This window comes from Rhinoderma darwinii, unplaced genomic scaffold (assembly GCF_050947455.1).
Source record: "Rhinoderma darwinii isolate aRhiDar2 unplaced genomic scaffold, aRhiDar2.hap1 Scaffold_687, whole genome shotgun sequence".
Lineage (NCBI taxonomy): Eukaryota > Metazoa > Chordata > Amphibia > Anura > Rhinodermatidae > Rhinoderma > Rhinoderma darwinii.
The window spans coordinates 144,950-164,818 of record NW_027464246.1 but is presented as its reverse complement, the minus strand read 5'-3'; the positions used below and the strand labels follow the sequence as shown (position 1 = coordinate 164,818).

Sequence of the window (19,869 nt, the reverse complement as noted above, 5' to 3'; positions counted from 1 at the left end):
GCAACAAACATCATCTCCTGCTCAGGAGGACCATCACATCCATGTATTACATGCCCAGCCCGGTGATTATAGAACTGTGTAATACTTTACTTCCCCTTTAGAGATGCTGTAGGGAAATTAAACTCTTGCAGCAAGTTCCCCCACAGATTACTGGACCCCTCTAGCAAAACGGTATTGTAAAAACCTGACAACCCCTGTAAGGCTCTGTTCACACCACATTTGGGCTTTAAATCTGACATATACCTTTAAAGTGTAGCTAAACGTTTGACAAACTTCTGACATGTCATAGTGACATAGTGACACGTCAGAAGATTGGATTGGTGGGGGTCCGAGCACTGAGACCCCCACCAATCACTAGAATGAAGCAGCTGAAGCCCCCGTGTGAGCGCTCAGTCGCTTCGTGTTTGTTCGGCTTTTTCCAGAAATAAATGTATCGGTGAACGGACTCAATAGAAAGTCTATGAGCCGATACATTTTTCCGGAAAAAGCCGAACAGACAGGAAGCGGCTGAGCGCTCACACGAGACCTTCAGCTGCTTCGTTCTAGTGATTGGTGGGGGTCTCAGAGCTCGCACAACATTTACTACACAGAAGTCCAATGGGAATAAAAACAAGCACAAAGATGTAGGGGGTAAAAGGAAAGTTTTATTTACAGATAAGGGAAGGTTATATTTTATTATTAGGAGATTATTCTAGAAGTATTAAGACTACTATTATTATATACTGTGTATATGTATGTGTCATCTATTTATCTATTATACTAAACCTATCTAAAGGCCGTGGTGATCCAGAAGAAGGCGAAAACCCCCTGTGAGGAATGAGCCAATTGTCCTCATATTAGGGGGGAAAATTCCTTCCTGACCCCAAATATGGCGATCAGAATAATCCCAGGATCAAAGGCTGAAGTGTAACATGTGTAATATGGGGAAAGACTAGGGGAAAATTATTCATTTATTTATTATTATTTTTAATGAACTGCTGTATTTATTTATGTGTAAACTATAAATTGTATTAAATTAAGATTTATTTTTAATTATTTTCTATATTTATATTATGTTACTTATGTGTGTTACTACTTATTACTCTATCATCCTAAACCTATTTAAGGCCGTGTTGATCCAGAGGAAGGCGAAAACCCCCTTTGAGGAATGAGCCAATTGTCCTCATATTAAGGGGGGAAAATTCCTTCCTGACCCCAAATATGGCGATCAGAATAATCCCAGGATCAAAGGCTAAAGTCTAATCTAAATGTACTATGTGTCTATATGCGGGTGTCTATACTTATCATGTAGTGTGGTGTCTATACTTATTATATAGTGGGGTGATGTGGGTGATGTGAGTGATGTGGGTGATGTGGGTGCATTACTTACCTGGCCTGTGCTGAGGTGAGATCAGGTATAATGGCCGCTCCGGCCCCAGGACTACAACATGCGGCTATTATTCCTGATCTCCCCAGATGGAAACTAAGCACAGGCCGCTCCTGGGGGGTGTAGAGGATCTTCAGGCTGGAGTGATGTCAGATGCCTGCCTGGGATTGGAGGATGGCAAGTCAAGGCTCTGGTGCAGCAGCAAGATGGCAGAGGTGTGGCATGAAGATGGTAAGGAGAGAGATGATGGTCTGGGCAGCCGAGGTGACATACAGCAGCAGAGACTTGAGGCGCGGGTCAGGAGGCATGAAGTTCTGGGCCCTTGTCCTGAGATCTTATCGGGTCCAGCTTGGTGACATGAAGCTGAACCCGGCCAAGGGGTGAAGGGCTTTGTTATTCTCTGGCCACTTCAGATGTTGGTTCTCCAGAACGGGCACAAATGGTGTAAATGGTGGCTGTGCCCTCCTCTCCTGCAGTTCCTCCCAGCCGATGGTGGAGAAGAATGGATGCTCTCTGATGTTCCCGCACACACCGAGGCGCCTCTTAGAATTTTTACGGACCAGTCTCTTGGTCAGATGTTTCACGTCAGGATTAAGCCAAGTTGGAAATTTAGGCTTCGCGGTGGTGATGGCTTTGATAGCCATTTGCCTGACGGGGCCGTTGTAAAATGGGGAGCGTCCTGCTGCCATCCTGGACACCACAATCCCCAGGCTCCACCAGTCAACTGCGGAGCCGTATTTTTTTCTAAGAAGCACCTCGGGGGCCATGTAATGCAACGTTCCCGACACTCCACGGATCTTATTGGAGGCGGTGACGCCATCTTGGGCCAATCCCAGGTCGATGATACGGACGTGGCCATCTGCATCCAACATTATATTCTCCGGCTTTAGATCTCTGCAAAGAAATAAGACGAGAGAATGACAAATCCGCCCAGTGATCCAGGAGACGGGGGATGGGTCATTGCACCACCAAGCAGAATAGCCATTCAGGAGTGTAGGAAAGCTGGGTGCACTGTTTCCAGCATGTAAAGGAGAATGAAAGAAGGGGGAAGTTCTGCTTACCGGTGGACGATGTTGTGTCCATGGAGGAACTGGAGGCCACATATCATCTCTGCTGTGTAGAATCTGATGGGGAGAACAGAGTGGAGTCTCAATGTCATGAAATCTTCCTCTATCAATTCCCTAATATCATGTTATGATGGAGTGTGTGCGGTCTCTAGCAGAGAGGAGGCGCTGATTATGGCAGCCTGTATTCTGCATTCTCTGTATTATCCTTCATCTGACCTCCCCCCTCACCTTTTCTTCTTTCCACCCCCCTCAGTCTCCTGATTATTTACTCGCCTTACGTTGCCGATGTTCAAGCAGCCGCACATCCTGATCAAAGCCTCCAGGCTGCCACCGGACAGATACTCCGTGATAAAAAATGCCCGCTCCTCAGATTGATGTGCGGCATAGAGGTGGCATAGGAACGGGCAGTGTCTGGCCGCTAGGAGTATCCGCCGCTCTCTCATAATTTCGTCCGTATTGTCCCGTTTGGTGATCATTTTTACGGCCATGTAGGTGTTTCGGCCGGGGACTGATGCCAGGACCACCTGAGGAAAACAAATGGAGATTCCTCATGAGAAGAAGAAGGAACAGAGGTGGACAGAGAGGTGGGTCAGTCGAGTAGTGCCCAGGACTCTACAGCAGAACAAAGCTGAGCTCCCAGCATAATGCAGTGTCTGCTGTTGGGCCCTGTATGGAGAGGTCTTCACGCCTAACCCACATTTGACATAATTATCTTAGTTGGTGGGGGTAGTATGGAGCAGGATCATACGCTATAATAGCGACCGTGGCATCTAAACAGTTAAATAGAGGTAAGCTCCCGCTGTCACCCCATAACCCCTACCCGCAACGCGATCACAGTGTGTAGATAGTTGTCATGGCAGCCAGGGGGCCTAATGAAGACCCCAAGGTCTGCCAACTTGGTCCTCCTACTAAGCTTAATAGGGGGAGGCTAAAAGAACAATTCAAGCGATACATAAATATTGCAGTCAAAATAAAGAAATAAACTTTTTTCTATTTCGTTTTGTTTAGCTCCTCGAAAAATGGAATAAAAAGTTAAAAAGTGATTAAAAGTTTTATGTAACCCAAAATAGTACCAATAAACAGTACAGCTCGCCCCACAAAAAAGAAGTCCTCACACCGCCCCATCAACAGAAAAATAAAAAAAATTCGGGGTTTCAGAATATGGAGACACAACAAATTAATGTTTTTACAAATTGTTTTTATTGGATAAAAAGTATAAAAAATAAACCAATATAATTTTGGTATCCCCGTTATTGTACTGACCCGCAGAATAAAGGTAACGTGTCATTTTTACCACTTAGTTAACACCATAAAAGCCAAATTATTAAACCAATGGAGGAATTGCTGTTTTGTTTTTTTTTGCTATTTCACCTAAAAAAAAACAGCCTTTTACAATGTTCCCAGTAAATGATATGGAACATTGAATGGAGCCATTAAAAACGACAACTCGTGCCCCCAAAAATCAAAATCTCTCATATGTCGACAGAAAAATACTAAAATGAAAAACTAAAGTAGTGGTTATGGGGGCAGGAATACTTCTGGATGTCCTATTAGGCATCCCATAGGAGAACACTACACCCATCATCCATCCAGCATAACATGGTGACAACAGAGAACAATTGATGGAGATAAAAGGTCAACTTTAGGTTTACCACCCTATAAAATGAAATATTTCGATATTATACTCACTTTGCCAAAGCTGCCCCTACCCAGGACCTGGTGGATGGTGAAGCGGCTGATGGTAAGCCTGGCATAGGGGCTGGATGTTCCAGGGTCTTGGCTGCTCCCAGGTCTTGGCTCCTCATCCTCCAATCCTCTGTCCTTGGCTCCTCTCCTCTTCTTCTTGAATCCGGTGACGCTGTCCTCCTCCCTCTTCCTCTTCTCCTCTTCTCTCTTCTCGCCGTCTTCTCCATGTCCATTGGACGCCATTTTCACCAATATCTTCCTACCTGTAGACTTCAGTCCGATCGCTGCCGTCGACAGTTGAAAGTAAACGGCAGTTGGTCGTGTGCAGGTCACGTGATGTCAGAGGTCATGGAATCCTCAGGTGGCACCTGCCTGGCAGTAACCTGCTCTGCCATGTCTGATGTGGGCATCATGAGTGCCAGTCTAGTGTCCAGAGCTGTGTTTCCCAACCAGGGTTTCTTATGGCCTGGTCAGGGGTCTGCAGAACACAGTAGCAATACATGCCACTCCTACAGTAGAGATAAACAACGGTTATTTGCTCAGGTTATTGGCAAAACCCTTTTCATCCACAATATAGAATCTGGGTTTATATTTAGGGGTCTGTATTTATTTAGGGGTCCGGTCTGGGGTCTGTATTTATTTAGGGGTCTGGTTTGGAGTCTGTATTTATTTAGGGGTTCCGTATGGGGTCTGTATTTATTTAGGGGTCTAGTCTGGGGTCTGTATTTATTTAGGGGACTGGTCTGTGGTCTTCATTGATTTAGGGGTCTGGTCTGGGGTCTGTATTTATTTAGGGGTCTGCTCTGGGGTCTGCATTTATTTAGGGGTCTAGTCTGGGGTCTGTATTTATTTAGGGGTCTGGTCTGGGGTCTGTATTTATTTAGGGGTCTGGTTTGGAGTCTGTATTCATTTAGGGGTCTAGTCTGGGGTCTGTATTTATTTAGGGGTCCAGTCTGGGGTGTGTATTTATTTAGGGGTCCGGTCTGGGGTCTGAATTTATTTAGGTGTCTGGTCTGGGGTTTGTAAATATTTAGGGGTCGGGTCTGGGGTCTGTAATTATTTAGGGGTCTGGTCTGTGGTCTCCATTGATTTAGTGCTCTGCTCTGGGGTCTATTTATTTAGGGGTCTGGTTTGGAGTCTGTATTCATTTAGGGGTCTAGTCTGGGGTCTGTATTTATTTAGGAGTCCAGTCTGGGGTGTGTATTTATTTAGGGGTCCGGTCTGGGGTCTGAATTTATTTAGGTGTCTGGTCTGGGGTTTGTAAATATTTAGGGGTCGGGTCTGGGGTCTGTAATTATTTAGGGGTCTGGTCTGTGGTCTCCATTGATTTAGTGCTCTGCTCTGGGGTCTATTTATTTAGGGGTCTGGTTTGGAGTCTGTATTCATTTAGGGGTCTAGTCTGGGGTCTGTATTTATTTAGGGGTCCAGTCTGGGGTGTGTATTTATTTAGGGGTCCGGTCTGGGGTCTGAATTTATTTAGGTGTCTGGTCTGGGGTTTGTAAATATTTAGGGGTCGGGTCTGGGGTCTGTAATTATTTAGGGGTCTGGTCTGTGGTCTCCATTGATTTAGTGCTCTGCTCTGGGGTCTATTTATTTAGGGGTCTGGTTTGGAGTCTGTATTCATTTAGGGGTCTAGTCTGGGGTTTGTATTTATTTAGCGGTCCGGTCTGGGGTCTGAATCTATTTAGGTGTCTGGTCTGGGGTCTGTATTTATTTAGGGGTCTGGTCTGGGGTCTGTATTCTTTTAGGGGTCTAGTCTGGGGTCTGTATTCTTTTAGGGGTCTAGTCTGGGGTCTGTATTCTTTTAGGGGTCTAGTCTGGGGTCTGTATTTATTTAGGGGTCCAGTCTGTGGTCTGTATTTTTTTAGGGGTCCAGTCTGAGGTCTGTGTGATTTAAGGGTCCGGTCTGTAGTCTGAATTCATTTAGGGGTCTCTTCTGGGGTCTGTAATTATTTAGTGGTCTGGTCTGTGGTCTGCATTGTTTTAGGGGTCTGTAATTATTTAGGGGTCTGGTCTGTGGTCTGCATTGATTTAAGGGTCTGGTCTGGGGTCTGTATTTATTTAGGGGTCCAGTCTGGGGTCTGCATTTATTTAGGGGTCTAGCTCGGGGTCTGTATTTATTTAGGGGTCCACTCTGGGGTCTGTATTTTATTAGGGGTCCGGTCTGTAGTCTGAATTCATTTAGGGGTCTGGTCTGGGGTCTGTATTTATTTAGGGGTCCAGTCTGGGGTCTGCATTTATTTAGGGGTCTAGCTCGGGGTCTGTATTTATTTAGGGGTCCACTCTGGGGTCTGTATTTTATTAGGGGTCCGGTCTGTAGTCTGAATTCATTTAGGGGTCTGGTCTGGGGTCTGTAATTATTTAGTGGTCTGGTCTGTGGTCTGCATTGTTTTAGGGTTACCAGTACTATATTTTCTTACGACTATATTTCTTGTCGTCTTTGGACATACTTGGCCCCAATCGGCCCTGATTGCTTATTATTCTTGATCATCCACTGACTTCAATCTATCTGAGATATGGTACTGCTGTACATCTGCGATTCGTACTTACTTTTTGCTCTTACATAGATATCGCTTCCATTACCAGTACTATATTTTCTTACGACTATATTTCTTGTCGTCTTTGGACATACTTGGCCCCAATCGGCCCTGATTGCTTATTATTCTTGATCATCCACTGACTTCAATCTATCTGAGATATGGTACTGCTGTACATCTGCGATTCGTACTTACTTTTTGCTCTTACATAGATATCGCTTCCATTACCAGTACTATATTTTATTACGACTATATTTTTGTCATCTTTGGACATACTTGGCCCTAATCAGCCCTGATTTCAATTGAATATCACTTCTCGATCTTATCATATGCATGTTTCACTTCTGCTGTTATAACGTAACATGTACACAGTGACATTATACTCTTACCCGGTTTTTCACTGATTTTGACGTCTTTTGTTGTGTGACTCATCCCCTGTTCTACTTTTTAATTGTCTCATGTATGTAATTGAATAAAAATTTGTATATTTTTTCAAATATCGTGTGCTGAAGTCGATCATATTTTCTTGGTTTAATCTCATGTAAATTGTTGATCGATGCACCAAGTATATCTTGGTTTTCACTCAGGATTCAATATAGTGCATGTAATATAGTCAGCAACGATGCTTTACAGTTTATTACCTATTACCTCTTTGAGCACTATTTTTTATTGAATTCTGTCTGTTGGTATTCTATCGGATTGTTTTAGGGGTCTGTAATTATTTAGGGGTCCGGTCTGGGGCCTGTATTTATTTAGTGGTCTGGTCTGGGGTCTGTATGTATTTAGGGGTCTGGTCTGGGGTCTGTATTTATTTAGGGGTCTGGTCTGGGGTCTGTATTTATTTAGAGGTCTGGTCTGGGGTCTGTATTTATTTAGGGGTCCGGTCTAGCATCTGTATTTATTTAGGAGTCTGGTCTGGGGTCTGTATTTATTTAGGGGTCTGGTCTGGGGTCTGCATTTATTTAGTGGTCTGGTCTGGGGTCTGTATTTATTTAGGGGTCTGGTCTGGGGTCTGTATTTATTTAGAGGTCTGGTCTGGGGTCTGTATTTATTTAGGGGTCCGGTCTAGCGTCTGTATTTATTTAGGAGTCTGGTCTGGGGTCTGTATTTATTTAGGGGTCTGGTCTGGGGTCTGTAATTATTTAGGGGTCTGGTCTGGGGTCTGTATTTATTTAGGGGTCTGGTCTGGGGTCTGCATTTATTTAGGGGTCTGGTCTGGGTCTGTATTTATTTAGGGGTCTAGTCTTGGGTCTGTATTTATTTAGGGGTCTAGTCTTGGATCTGTATTTATTTAGGGGTCTGGTCTGTGGTCTGTATTTATTTAGGGAACTGGTCTGGGGTCTGTATTTATTTAGGGGTCTAGTCTTGGGTCTATATTTATTTAGGGGTCCGTTCTGGAGGACTAATCAGTCTCTAGAACAATATTTAAGGTGTTTTATCTCTGACTGTCAATATGATTGGGTCTCCTTCATTTCCCTCGCCAAATTTTCCCTTAATAACCGGGTCAGTCACTCATCAGAGGTCTCCCCATTTTTCTGTAATTTTGGGTTTAATCCACGGTTCTCCTCTGTTTCACCTGGTGGTTCCAACAATCCCGAGGTAGATCTCGTTCATCGGGAACTGTCCACAGTCTGGGCCCAGGTTCAGAAGAAACTAGAGGCGTCCCAGAGCATACAAAAGCAAAGCACCACACACTTTTCAAAAAAGTGCCAAAGGCAGCGTAAACTGACCAAAAACGTTCCCGCAAATTGCGACTTTTGGGACTTTTCTATCCCAGATAAGCGGCTTAGCAAGGTTAATAAATTCTCCTCTAAGGCTACAGACAGTAATACAATATTTTAATGCAAGGATGTGTACACTCAGTGTCTGACTGAGGTACCTTGGACCTACCAAAGGAAATAATTCTTGGGGGTCTACACTTCCACTATATAGAAATAATGTGAACACTCTTAATTGTGTACTAAAAACGTGTGTAGTAAAACAAAGACCAATATTCCCACCATATAGTGACAGATATCAGTCCTACACAGGCATTCTGCAGACCATATACACTACCGTTCAAAAGTTTAGGGTCACTTAGAAATTTCCTTATTTTTGAAAGAAAAGCACAGTTTTTTTCAATGAAGATAACATTAAATTAATCAGAAATACACTCTATACATTGTTAATGTGGTAAATGACTATTCTAGCTGCAAACATCTGGTTTTTAATGCAATATCTACATAGGTGTATAGAGGCCCATTTCCAGCAACCATCACTCCAGTGTTCTAATGGTGCATTGTGTTTGCTAACTGTGTTAGAAGGCTAATGGATGATTAGAAAACACTTGAAAACCCTTGTGCAATTATGTTAGCACCGCTGTAAACAGTTTTGCTGTTTAGAGGAGCCATAAAACTGACCTTCCTTTGAGCTAGTTGAGAATCTGGAGCATCACATTTGTGGGTTCGATTAAACTCTCAAAATGGCTAGAAAAATAGAGCTTTCATGTGAAACTCGACAGTCTATTCTTGTTCTTAGAAATGAAGGCTATTCCATGCGAGAAATTGCCAAGAAACTGCAGATTTCCTACAACGGTGTGTACTACTCCCTTCAGAGGACAGCACAAACAGGCTCTAACCAGAGTAGAAAGAGAAGTGGGAGGCCCCGCTGCACAACTGAGCAACAAGACAAGTACATTAGAGTCTCTAGTTTGAGAAATAGACGCCTCACGGGCCCTCAACTGGCAGCTTCATTAAATAGTACCCGCAAAACGCCAGTGTCAACGTCTACAGTGAAGAGGTGACTCCGGGATGCTGGCCTTCAGGGCAGAGTGGCAAAGAAAAAGCCTTATCTGAGACTGGCTAATAAAAGGAAAAGATTAATATGGGCAAAAGCACACAGACATTGGACAGAGGAAGATTGGAAAAAAGTGTTATGGACAGACGAATCGAAGTTTGAGGTGTTTGGATCACACAGAAGAACATTTGTGAGACGCATGACTTGCCTAAGTAGAGTCGTGTGTTATTGAACCTTCTACTTATCCTTTCTTTTATCACCCCTACCTCTAAGAAAAGACACGTGACAACCGAGGTTGAATGTGAAATGGCCACAGAATTCGGATAACTAATTAGGAATCCAACCAGAGAATTCCTCCTATAATTCACATGACCCAACATGGGTCAGTATCATAAATAACAATTAACATTAACATTAATCCGAGCAGGGGAAGTCCTTGAAGCCATTTTTAGAAATGTTTTACCTCGAGTTAGCCATCTGCAACCACCACCAACAATTTACCTCCAGCCGTAAACCAGCTCGGAGGCACCGCTCACCTCTGCAGATGGCTCCAACCACCAGAAGACCACTTGAAAGGGATAATACCCTATGAAGTCTTCAAACCATGTACCTTTTTTGGGGGACGCATACCCCCAATGCGACCCCCCCACCATTTCGTACTGATCAACCTCAAGGACTCCCCCCGCCACAGCGAAACAGGCCTTGACCACCTTAAGCCTGTGAGTTCCGCCACACCACCAACGCCCTTTCAATTCCTTCTGCTAGTGCCAGGCTCCACAAATCAATCCCAACCTTGGTCAGATGCACCCCATCACTCCTCCAGTAATTACCTACTCCTGACTCCAAATCCCTGTGCCGCACACAAATGCCCCCATTCTTGGCCACAAAACGGGACACTGCCCGATTCACTTTTATGCGAGCCTTATTAATCCACCGACCTAGCCAGCCGCCAATGCTTCCTTGGAACTATGTCCGACCAAACTATCACTAGGCCGGGATAAGATGCCCACAAACACAACATATCATGTTTGATATCCCACACCAACTCCCGAAAAGGGCGAACCCCCAAATCATTTCCCCCCACGTGCAATACCAGGACTTCCGGAACCTTATCCAGCCGAGAGTATGTCTGAAACTCTGCTAAAACCCGTCTCCACAACATACCTCTAAATCCCAGCCAATGCAAAACCGCGTCCTGCTGCGGAATGCGCAGCTGACGGCCGTCAGGGCGGACGTCCGCCCTCAAGGCCCCTCAATGCATGTAAAAGTGTCCTAACAACCACACAAGGCACGGGAGCTGATCTGAAACGAAAAAATACAGCACACACACTTTTAACAACAAATAACAACATGACTCATAACAAATGAGGGCGCACGTAGGACCTAAACCTGTTGGACTCCCAACGGCCAATGTGCCGCACCCCCTCGTCGTCCAACCCCCAGCGCCCCGCTTCGGTTGCTGCGCCAATCCTAAAGGAGTGAGATCAGTAAGGGCCTGCAGCGACTCCGACCGCCACCAAGCATTTCTTAAATACTGCGCCAAATTGATATCTGGACAAAAATGACCCATTCTCGTGACGTAGCAACGGCAACACGGGCGACCCCACCTGTGGTTTAAAAGCATGCATACAGGCGACCGGACACATCGCCGATCCCGGGAGGGCAAACAAAGCTATGCGCTTTCCTCTGCCCGTTTGATCAGTTTTTGACCGCCGCAACCACAACTCGAGTCTATCCCCATATAGACCCACCTCCTCCAGTCTCAACCCCCCTGCCCGCTTGGTACTAGGTGAAACCAGCTTGCCAATTCGAAGTGCGCCAAAAAACGCTAAGGAAAATGCTAACTGAAATAACTCAACCTCGGACGAAGAACGACAGACAGACACTAGCGATATGCCCAAAGAACCGAGGAGAGCAAAAGACACGGGCTGTCTACGATCTGCTTCGACCCTACCTCGACGCAGACCCTTTAAAGCTTGTCCTACTAAAAATTCCTTAGACACATCCCGAAAACCCTGCAACTTAAAACCAAAAGCCAGTGCAGAAACGAAACGATTGACCTTAGCCAGGGAAAACCCCGCCTCCCAAGCGTCCCCCAACCAATACAAAAGTGCCACCAACCTGTCTTGATCCGGGCTGACGTTACCCAACTCTCTTACCCACTCCTCCCACTGCTTCCAACAAGCAGAATAAGCACTCCATGTCGTACGTGCCAATGACCTTTCAACCAATCGTTCTACGGGACCGAAACCAGATCCCAGAGATGTTCCGGACAAGCCAAACCGAGGTGCTCCGCTCCCGGTGCCAATTGACGAAATCGATCCCACTGCGAGCGAGAAAGAGCATCAGCGATACAATTCCGTACCCCCGGCACATGCACCGCGACCACCCACGCGTTCAACGACAAGCACACCAAAACTAAATGTCGCAACAATTGAACTACTGAAGGAGAGGATGCGGTGATGTTATTAATGGCCAGCACCACCTCCATGTTGTCGCAGTAAAAACTGACCTTCTTGTCCCTGAGCCTTTGTCCCCCCAAATGGTTGCCGCAACCACGATAGGGAACAGCTCGAGCAGGGCCAGATTCCGCGTGTGTCCGCTGGACACCCAGCTAGCCGGCCAGTTACCTGCACACCAAGGACCACCCCCGTACGCACCAAAACCACCTGCCCCAGCCGCATCCGTAAAAAAATTGAAATCACTCGTATCCTGCGCTGGAGCCATCCATAGAGAGCAACCATTATACTGACCAAGAAAATCATCCCAAAACTGAAGATCAGCCCGATGCTCCTCCCTGAGCCGCACAAAATGATGTGGCGCCCGAACCCCCGCCGTTGCTGCCGCCAAACGTCTACTAAAAACTCTCCCCATCGGCATAATCCGGCAAGCGAAATTCAACTTCCCCAGCAGAGACTGGAGATCGCGCAACGTCATCTTCTTCAACCTACAAGCCCGCCGTACCTCCTGACTCAATGACCTTAATTTATCCACAGGAAGTCGACACTCCATTGCCACCGAATCAATTTCAATTCCCAAAAAACAAATGGTAGAGACCGGGCCCTCAGTCTTTTCCGGCGCCAAGGGAATCCCAAAATCCTTCGCAACCTTCTGCAATGAATGCAGCAAATTACCGCAAATAGGCGAACCCCCCGGGCCGACGCACAAAAAATCATCCAGGTAATGTATCAAAGAGTCAACCCCGGCTACGCCCTTCGTCACCCATTCCACGAAGCTACTAAATGCCTCGAAATATGCGCAAGAAAGGGAACACCCCATAGGAAGATACCTATCCACATAAAAAGCCCCATTCCAAAAACAACCCAACAGCCGTTGGCTCTCTGGATGAACCGGCAACAACCGGAAAGCCGCCTCAATGTCGGTTTTTGCTAACAACGCGCCGGGCCCCGCTGCGCGAACTAGCCCCACCGCCTTGTCAAATGATGTGTACACTACAGAGAACAACTCATGATCAATCCCATCATTCACCGACGAACCCTTGGGAAAGGATAAATGCTGAATTAAACGAAATTTTTGGGGCTCCCGCTTTGGCACAATACCCAATGGGGACACCACTAAATCATTTATTGGCGGATCAACAAACGGCCCCGCCATGCGCCCCAACGAAACTTCTTTTAACAGTTTTTCCGACACGATCTCGGCATGCAAGTAAGCCGACTTAAGATTGCGCCGCGCAGGGCCGCCATCAGGAATTTCAGGGCCCCCTACAGCTACATTTTCTGGGCCCCCCTACCGTGGCACCGCCTGTTAACGGTACTCCGTCCAGTACTATATCATGGTACCCAGGGTCGCCATCAGGGGGGGTATTATGGGTACTGATGTGAGAGGCCCGGCCAAACCTAATTGAAAGGGGGGCCCGGCAAACTGCCGCGACTTGCCTTTGGTAGAAAAAAACCTGGCCCCTGCAATGGGGCCCGTTTTTTTCACCAAAAGAATGTCATGAGCTGCGGGCCCCCCTTTCAATTAGGTTTGGCCGGGCCTCTCACATCAGTACCCCTAATACCCCCCCTGATGGCGGCCCTGGGTAGCATGCGGGCCGTCAAACACCGCCGCCCGTGCGACCGATCACGCGCACCCGCAAACTCCCGCGCATGCGCACCGGCGACCGCCTGGAACCGCGCACCGAATTTTGAGGCAGATTTTGACCTGCCCACACTATCTTGCCGCGTTTTTTGCCTGCGGCGATTGAGGACAGCAGACAGAAAACGCAGCGAAAAATGCATTTTCTGCCTCCCATTGATTTCGATGGCAGGTCAGAGGCAGAACCGCGGCAAGAAAGGATGTGCTGCTTTTTCTTTTTTCCGCGACTGGCTCCCATTGATTTCAGATTAAATCAATGGGAGGCGGTTTTGGAAGTTTTTTGGTGCTGATTCTGACGCAGTGTCCGAGTCAATATCAAGGCCCAAAAACTCTGAACTGGGCCTTATTGTTAGGGCTTATTCAGACGAACGTGTAATACGTCCGTGAAACGTGTGTGATTTTCACGCGCCTTGCACGGACCTATGTTACTCTATGGTGCCGTGCGGACTGTCAGTGATTTTCACGCAGCGCGAGTCCGCTGCGTAAAACTCACGACATGTCCGATATTTGTGCATTGTTCGCGCATCACGCACCCATTGAAGTCAATGGGTGCGTGAAAATCACGCCCAGCACTTCCGCAGCCGTATAAACTATGAATGAAAACAGAAAAGCACCACGTGCTACAAACATACAAACAGAGTGTCATAATGATGGCGGCTGCGCGAAAATCACGCAGCCACGCATCATACGCTGCTGCCACACGGAGCTGTTATGGACCTTTTGCAAGCGCAAAACGCCACGTTTTTGCGCGCGCAAAAAGCACACGCTTGTGTAAATCCGGCCTTAGGGTAGGAACACACTAGGCATGAACACTGCGGATTTTATGCAACACATTTGATTGTGGAAAATCCGCAGCGTATTACAGTCGCAGCAGAGAGGATGAGATATGAACAAATCTCATCCACACGCTGCAAAAATAATGGACCTGCAGTGTGGCTTTTTGGCTTTTTAAGTCGCAGTCAATGTATTCTGTGGGATCGCCGCTCCTCTGTTGCAGAAATGCTGCGGTTCTGCCGCAAAAATCACAAATGAGAAAAAAAAAAAAAAGGCACTTTTTTAAATTTATAAAAAATGTTTAGACTTGCCCCGGCCGTAGTCCTGGTGACGCGATCCTCTATTCTTAGCGCAGCCCGGCCTCCTGTCATGACGTTTCATCCCATGTGACTGCAGCGGTCACATGGTCTACAGCGTCATCCCAGGAGGCGGGGCTACATTCAGAAGAGAGAGATGCATCACCTAAACTACGGCCGGGGTAAGTCTAAACTTTTTTTTCCCTGCAGGATTCCCGCAGCGGACATGCCTCACCAAACCTGCGCCACTATTTGGTGCGGTTTTTCTGGCGGAATTCCCTGCGGCTCCCGGGATAAGCTGTGTAGTTTTACTCAGCATATCCACCTAGTGTGTCCCTTATGATGTCGCTCCTGGAGCTGCTGCCGGTCTCTAAATAGGCAGTTGGTCCAGTAGAATTTGGAATTATTTTTTTTTGTGAACCAGCTTAAAAAAATACAAAACTTTTGTGTTAGGGTTTGTTCACATCACTGTTCGCTTCCGCTCCGGGGTTCCTTCTGAGGTTTCTGTCGGGTGAACCCCGCAATGGAAAGTGAAAGTGATAGCACAGCTTCCGTTTCCATCACCATTAGCGCAGTCGACTGCGCTATTAATTCCGTCCGAAAACCAGCCGGAATGGTGACGAACGGAAACCATTAGCGATGTTTCCGTCACCATTGAGATCAATGGTGACTGAAACGGAAGCTGTGCTGTCACTTTCACTTTCCGTTGCGGGGTTCACCCGACAGAAACCTCAGACGGAACCCCGGAGCGGTGGTTCGTCACCATTCCGGCTGGTTTTCGGACGGAATAGCGCAGTCGACTGCGCTAATGGTGATGGAAACGGAAGCTGTGCTATCATGTTATCACTTTCACTTTCCGTTGCGGGGTTCACCCGACAGAAACCTCAGACGGAACCCCGGAGCGGAAGCGAACAGTGATGTGAACAGGCCCTAACACAAAAGTTTTGTATTTTTTTAAGCTGGTTCACAAAAAAAAATAATTCCAAATTCTACTGGACCAACTGCCTATTTAGAGACCGGCAGCAGCTCCAGGAGCGACATCATAAGGGACACACTAGGCGGATATGCTGAGTAAAACTCCACAGCTTATCCGCCCCGGAGGCCGCAGGGAATTCTGCCAGCAAAACCGCACCAAATAGCGGCGCAGGTTTCGTGAGGCATGTCCGCTGCGGGAATCCTGCAGGGAAAAAAAGTTTAGACTTGCCAGGGCCGTAGTCCTGGTGACGCATCTCTCTCTTCTGAACGTAGCCCCGCCTCCTGGGATGACGCTGTAGACCATGTGACCGCTGCATCAGTCACATGGGATGAAACGTCATGACAGGAGGCGGGGCTACGCTAAGAATAGAGGATCGCGTCACCAGAACTACGGCCGGGGCAAGTCTAAACTTTTTCAATTTAAAAAAGTACCTTTTTTTTCTTCTCTTGTGTGATTTTTGCGGCAGAACCGCAGCATTTCCGCAACAGAGGAGCGGCGATTCCACAGAATACATTGACATGCGACTTAAAAAGCCAAAAAGTCACACTGCAGGTCCATTATTTTTGCAGCGTGTGGATGAGATTTGTTCATATCTCACCCCCTCTGCTGCGACTGTGATACGCTACGGATTATCCACAATAAAATGTGTTGCATAAAATCCGCAGTGTTCATGCCTAGTGTGTTCCTACCCTAAGGCCGGATTCACACGAGCGTGTGCTTTTTGCACGCGCAAAAAACGTGGCGTTTTGCGCATGCAAAAGGTCCATAACAGCTCCGTGTGTCAGCAGCGTATGATGCGCGGCTGCGTGATTTTCGCGCAGCCGCCATCATTATGACACTCTGTTTGTATGTTTGTAGCACGTGGTGCTTTTCTAATTTCATTCATAGTTTATACGGCTGCGGAAGTGCTGGCCGTGAATTTCACGCACCCATTGACTTCAATGGGTGCGTGATGCGCGAACAATGCACCAATATAGGACATGTCGTGAGTTTTACGCAACGGACACACGGACACACGCTGCGTGAAAATCACTGACAGTCCGCACGGCACCATAGAGTAACATAGGTCCGTGCAAGGCGCGTGAAAATCACACACGTTTCACGGACGTATTACACGTTCGTCTGAATAAGCCCTAACAATAAGGCCCAGTTCACAGAGTTTTTGGGCCTTGATATTGACTCGGACACTGCGTCAGAATCAGCACCAAAAAACTTCCAAAACCGCCTCCCATTGATTTAATCTGAAATCAATGGGAGCCAGTCGCGGAAAAAAGAAAAAGCAGCACGTCCTTTCATGCTGCGGTTCCGCCTCTGACCTCCCATCTAAATCAATGGGAGGCAGAAAATGCATTTTTCACTGCGTTTTTTGTCTGCTGTCCTCAATCGCCGCGAGCAAAAAACGCAGCAAAAAAACGCGGCAAGATAGTGTGGGCAGGTCAAAATCTGCCTCAAAATTCTTTAAGGAATTTTGAGGCAGATTTTTTTTTGCCTGCAAAATACTGTGTGAACAGGGCCATACATAAACAACACTTTGAGATAATTTACTCACTGTGTCAGAAGAGCTGCTCCCACTCCAGTCCTCTTCCGGCGATGTCTTCCAGGGGAGGTCTTCGGTCCAGACGTCCAGTCCTTCACCTCCAGCCAGGCTCCAGGTAAGTTTTGTCCATGTGTGTCCGCGGCTGCGCGCGCGGCCGGTCGCGGGTGCGCGCGCTTCGTTCGCGGGTGCGCGCGCGGCCGATCGCGGGTGCGCGCGCGGGCGGTCTCCAGTGCGGCCGTTCGTGGATGCGCGCTCGCGAGTGCGCACGCGCGGGAGTTTCATTGTGCGCGCGATCGGGTGCGCGCGCGCGGGCGGACGGTTTGACGGCCCCCCATGACGAGGGGAGGGGGCCCGCAGCAGCAGCAGCAGCTCTCGACATTCTTTTGGTGAAAAAAACGGGCCCCATTGCAGGGGCCCGTTTTTTCCTACCAAAAGAATGTCGAGGCAGTTGCCGGGCCCCCCTTTCAATTAGGTTTGGCCGGGCCCCTCACACCACTACCCCTAATACCCCCCTGATGGCGGCCCTGGCGCCGCGTCACCAGAACCTCATAAGGAGGCGGAGGTATAACGAAACCAACACGAAACCCTTCATAAATTAACTTGGCCGCAACCCTATCTGGATACTCATTTAGATACGGGACCATCCTTTCCACCCTCACCGGCGACAACCCCTTGACCAGCCGAGGAGGACTGGTTCCCTGACCGCTTCTTCCACATACACTTGGCAGCCCCGTGGGATGAACCATTACATTCTGAACACACGTGCTTGAACTTACATGTGGCCCCGAACTTACACTGGCCATCATTAAATTGACAGCAGAATCCCAGTTTTGCCCCTGAACCTTGCCCGGCCTGGCTAGACTGACCTCCTTGGCCAATGCTCCCGGGAAAGGACTGCTTCACCGGAGCCGTCACCCTCAACCAAAGCGCAACATCCTTCTGGTCCTACCGAATCGCCGGCCGAACCGCCTTTCGCTGGCGAAATTGCTCATCGTACCGCAACCACGCCTGACCCCCGTATGCCCTATGAGCCTCCCCAATGGCATCAAAATAGCAAAATAACGCCGAGCAATCTTCAGGCACCTTCTCTCCGATCACGCTGGCTAAAATGGCAAACGCTTGCGACCAATTGACGAACGTCTGCGGGATAAGCCTATACCGCCTACGTTCCTCTTCCTCCTTCTTACTCTCGTCCCGCTTGCCTTTATCCAAATTGAATTTTGCAAGCGGCAGAAGAGAAAAAATCTCCACGTACTCGTCCTTCCAGATCAGCTCGCGGACCTCCTGTTTTAGGTGTGCCCCTAACGGACCCTCGAAGCATACATACACCTCGCCACGAGCACGATCGTCAAGCCGCACCCGATCACCATCTTTTTGCGCCTCAGTCTGAACGGACACCGCGACCGCTTCCTTAGACGCCGCCAACCCTTCCACAACCCCCGGGACGCGACTGTAACACTCCAACCTCACGAGGACCTTCCCAAACTACCGCCGGGGACCCCGCCGTAGCTACAGGCGCCGCAGCCCTCTCTAAGCACCCGACCAACTCCCGCAAGCAACACACTAAATCCGCTAAGCCAGCGCCGTCACGCCCGACCGCGCCGCTACCGGCAGCCGATGCCGTGCTTGCTGCCCCCCCCAACACCCGACATAAAAATCGCTGGATACGGCAAAGAAGGAGTTACGTACTCACCGGGCTGCCCAGGCGCTGTGTTCCCGTCAGCCGGAAAATCCTGACCTCGCCGAAAATCGTCCAATTCGCCATCCTCCAGATCCTCTCTCGCCGACGACTGGCCATCCCACCGACATCTCCTACACGGGGACAACAACATGCTGACAGATGGGCCGGCCACCTGCCGCCCGACCGCAGGGACCCAGACTTCCGACCGGACCTGTTGCCTCGTCTCCGCTGATGATCTAGGCGTCCTCCCTGAAGGTCTCAAGGAAGCCTGCCCCCTGGCCGGAACATCACCATGCGGGGCGGCCGTGGGCTGCTCTCTGGATATTACGTCCGATGGAGGAGGGGTGACAGGGAGCCCGGCCTGCGACCCCCTGTGTACCGCCGGACCTTGTCGCGGCTGGGGATTCCTGCCAGGACGCAGGGCCTGGGAAGAGGCGGCCCTCCCAGCTGCCTGGCCTGCAGCGTCCTTTGAAGGGCTCCCCCTGCGACGCCGTGACTACCTCTGGGCTGAGGTGTTCTGGTGGGCGGGACCGCCGGGAGCGACGGGGAGAACCGGCCTGAGCCACCGCCGCCCCCGACGACGCTCTCTGCTTCATACGAGCAGGATCACGGGTTGCCAACTCCCCCCCCCCCCCCGCCGCCACAGTACTAGCACTAGGGAGGGGGCCGGGGGAGGGGAGCCTGTCCCTCAGAGCTACTGACCCTGAGCGCCGGACCTGGCGTGGAGGCGAGTTAGCCTCCGGGATCCTGGACAGTGCAGCCACGGTCTCCTCCAACCACCCGGGACGGTGGAATGCAGCTGCCGCACGCAGCTGCTCTAACATGCCGACCTCCGACATGGCCAGGTAAGAAGTAAGCGCGGTAGCAGAGGGAGCTTGTCACTTTTGCTTGTTCTTCCTCCCGCTGCTTCCGGCTCAATGCCGAAAACAGCGGGAAGACTGGTAACGTCCCCTGACTCCTCCCTACCCCTCTTCTACCTCCCCCTACTACTCCCTCCTTCTCACACTAAATTAACCCTTTCCCTACTATGTCTTGTCATGGAGGTTTCCCTCTGAAGCCCTTCGTGCTGCGTC

General features: G+C 48.8%; 1 protein-coding gene across 2 annotated transcripts in view; it reads right to left on the bottom strand.

Annotated features, from left to right (window-relative positions):
- Positions 1-624: 624 nt before the first annotated feature.
- Positions 625-19,869, bottom strand: part of LOC142728725 (protein kinase C delta type-like) — a 154,383-nt gene continuing 135,138 nt past the window's right edge. Inside the window, exons 1-3 of one of the 2 annotated variants that reach the window (XR_012877737.1) lie at positions 4,123-4,648; positions 2,428-2,957; positions 625-2,260 (exon numbers count right to left, since the gene is read on the bottom strand). Coding sequence is in view for 1 of the 2 variants with exons in the window: in XM_075849111.1 (XP_075705226.1) it covers positions 1,702-2,260; positions 2,428-2,525 (657 nt within the window). In the remaining variant the exon portion in view is untranslated. Of the gene's footprint in view, positions 2,261-2,427; positions 2,958-4,122; positions 4,649-19,869 lie in introns of those variants that run through there. The other variant, XM_075849111.1, reaches the window with a different exon arrangement.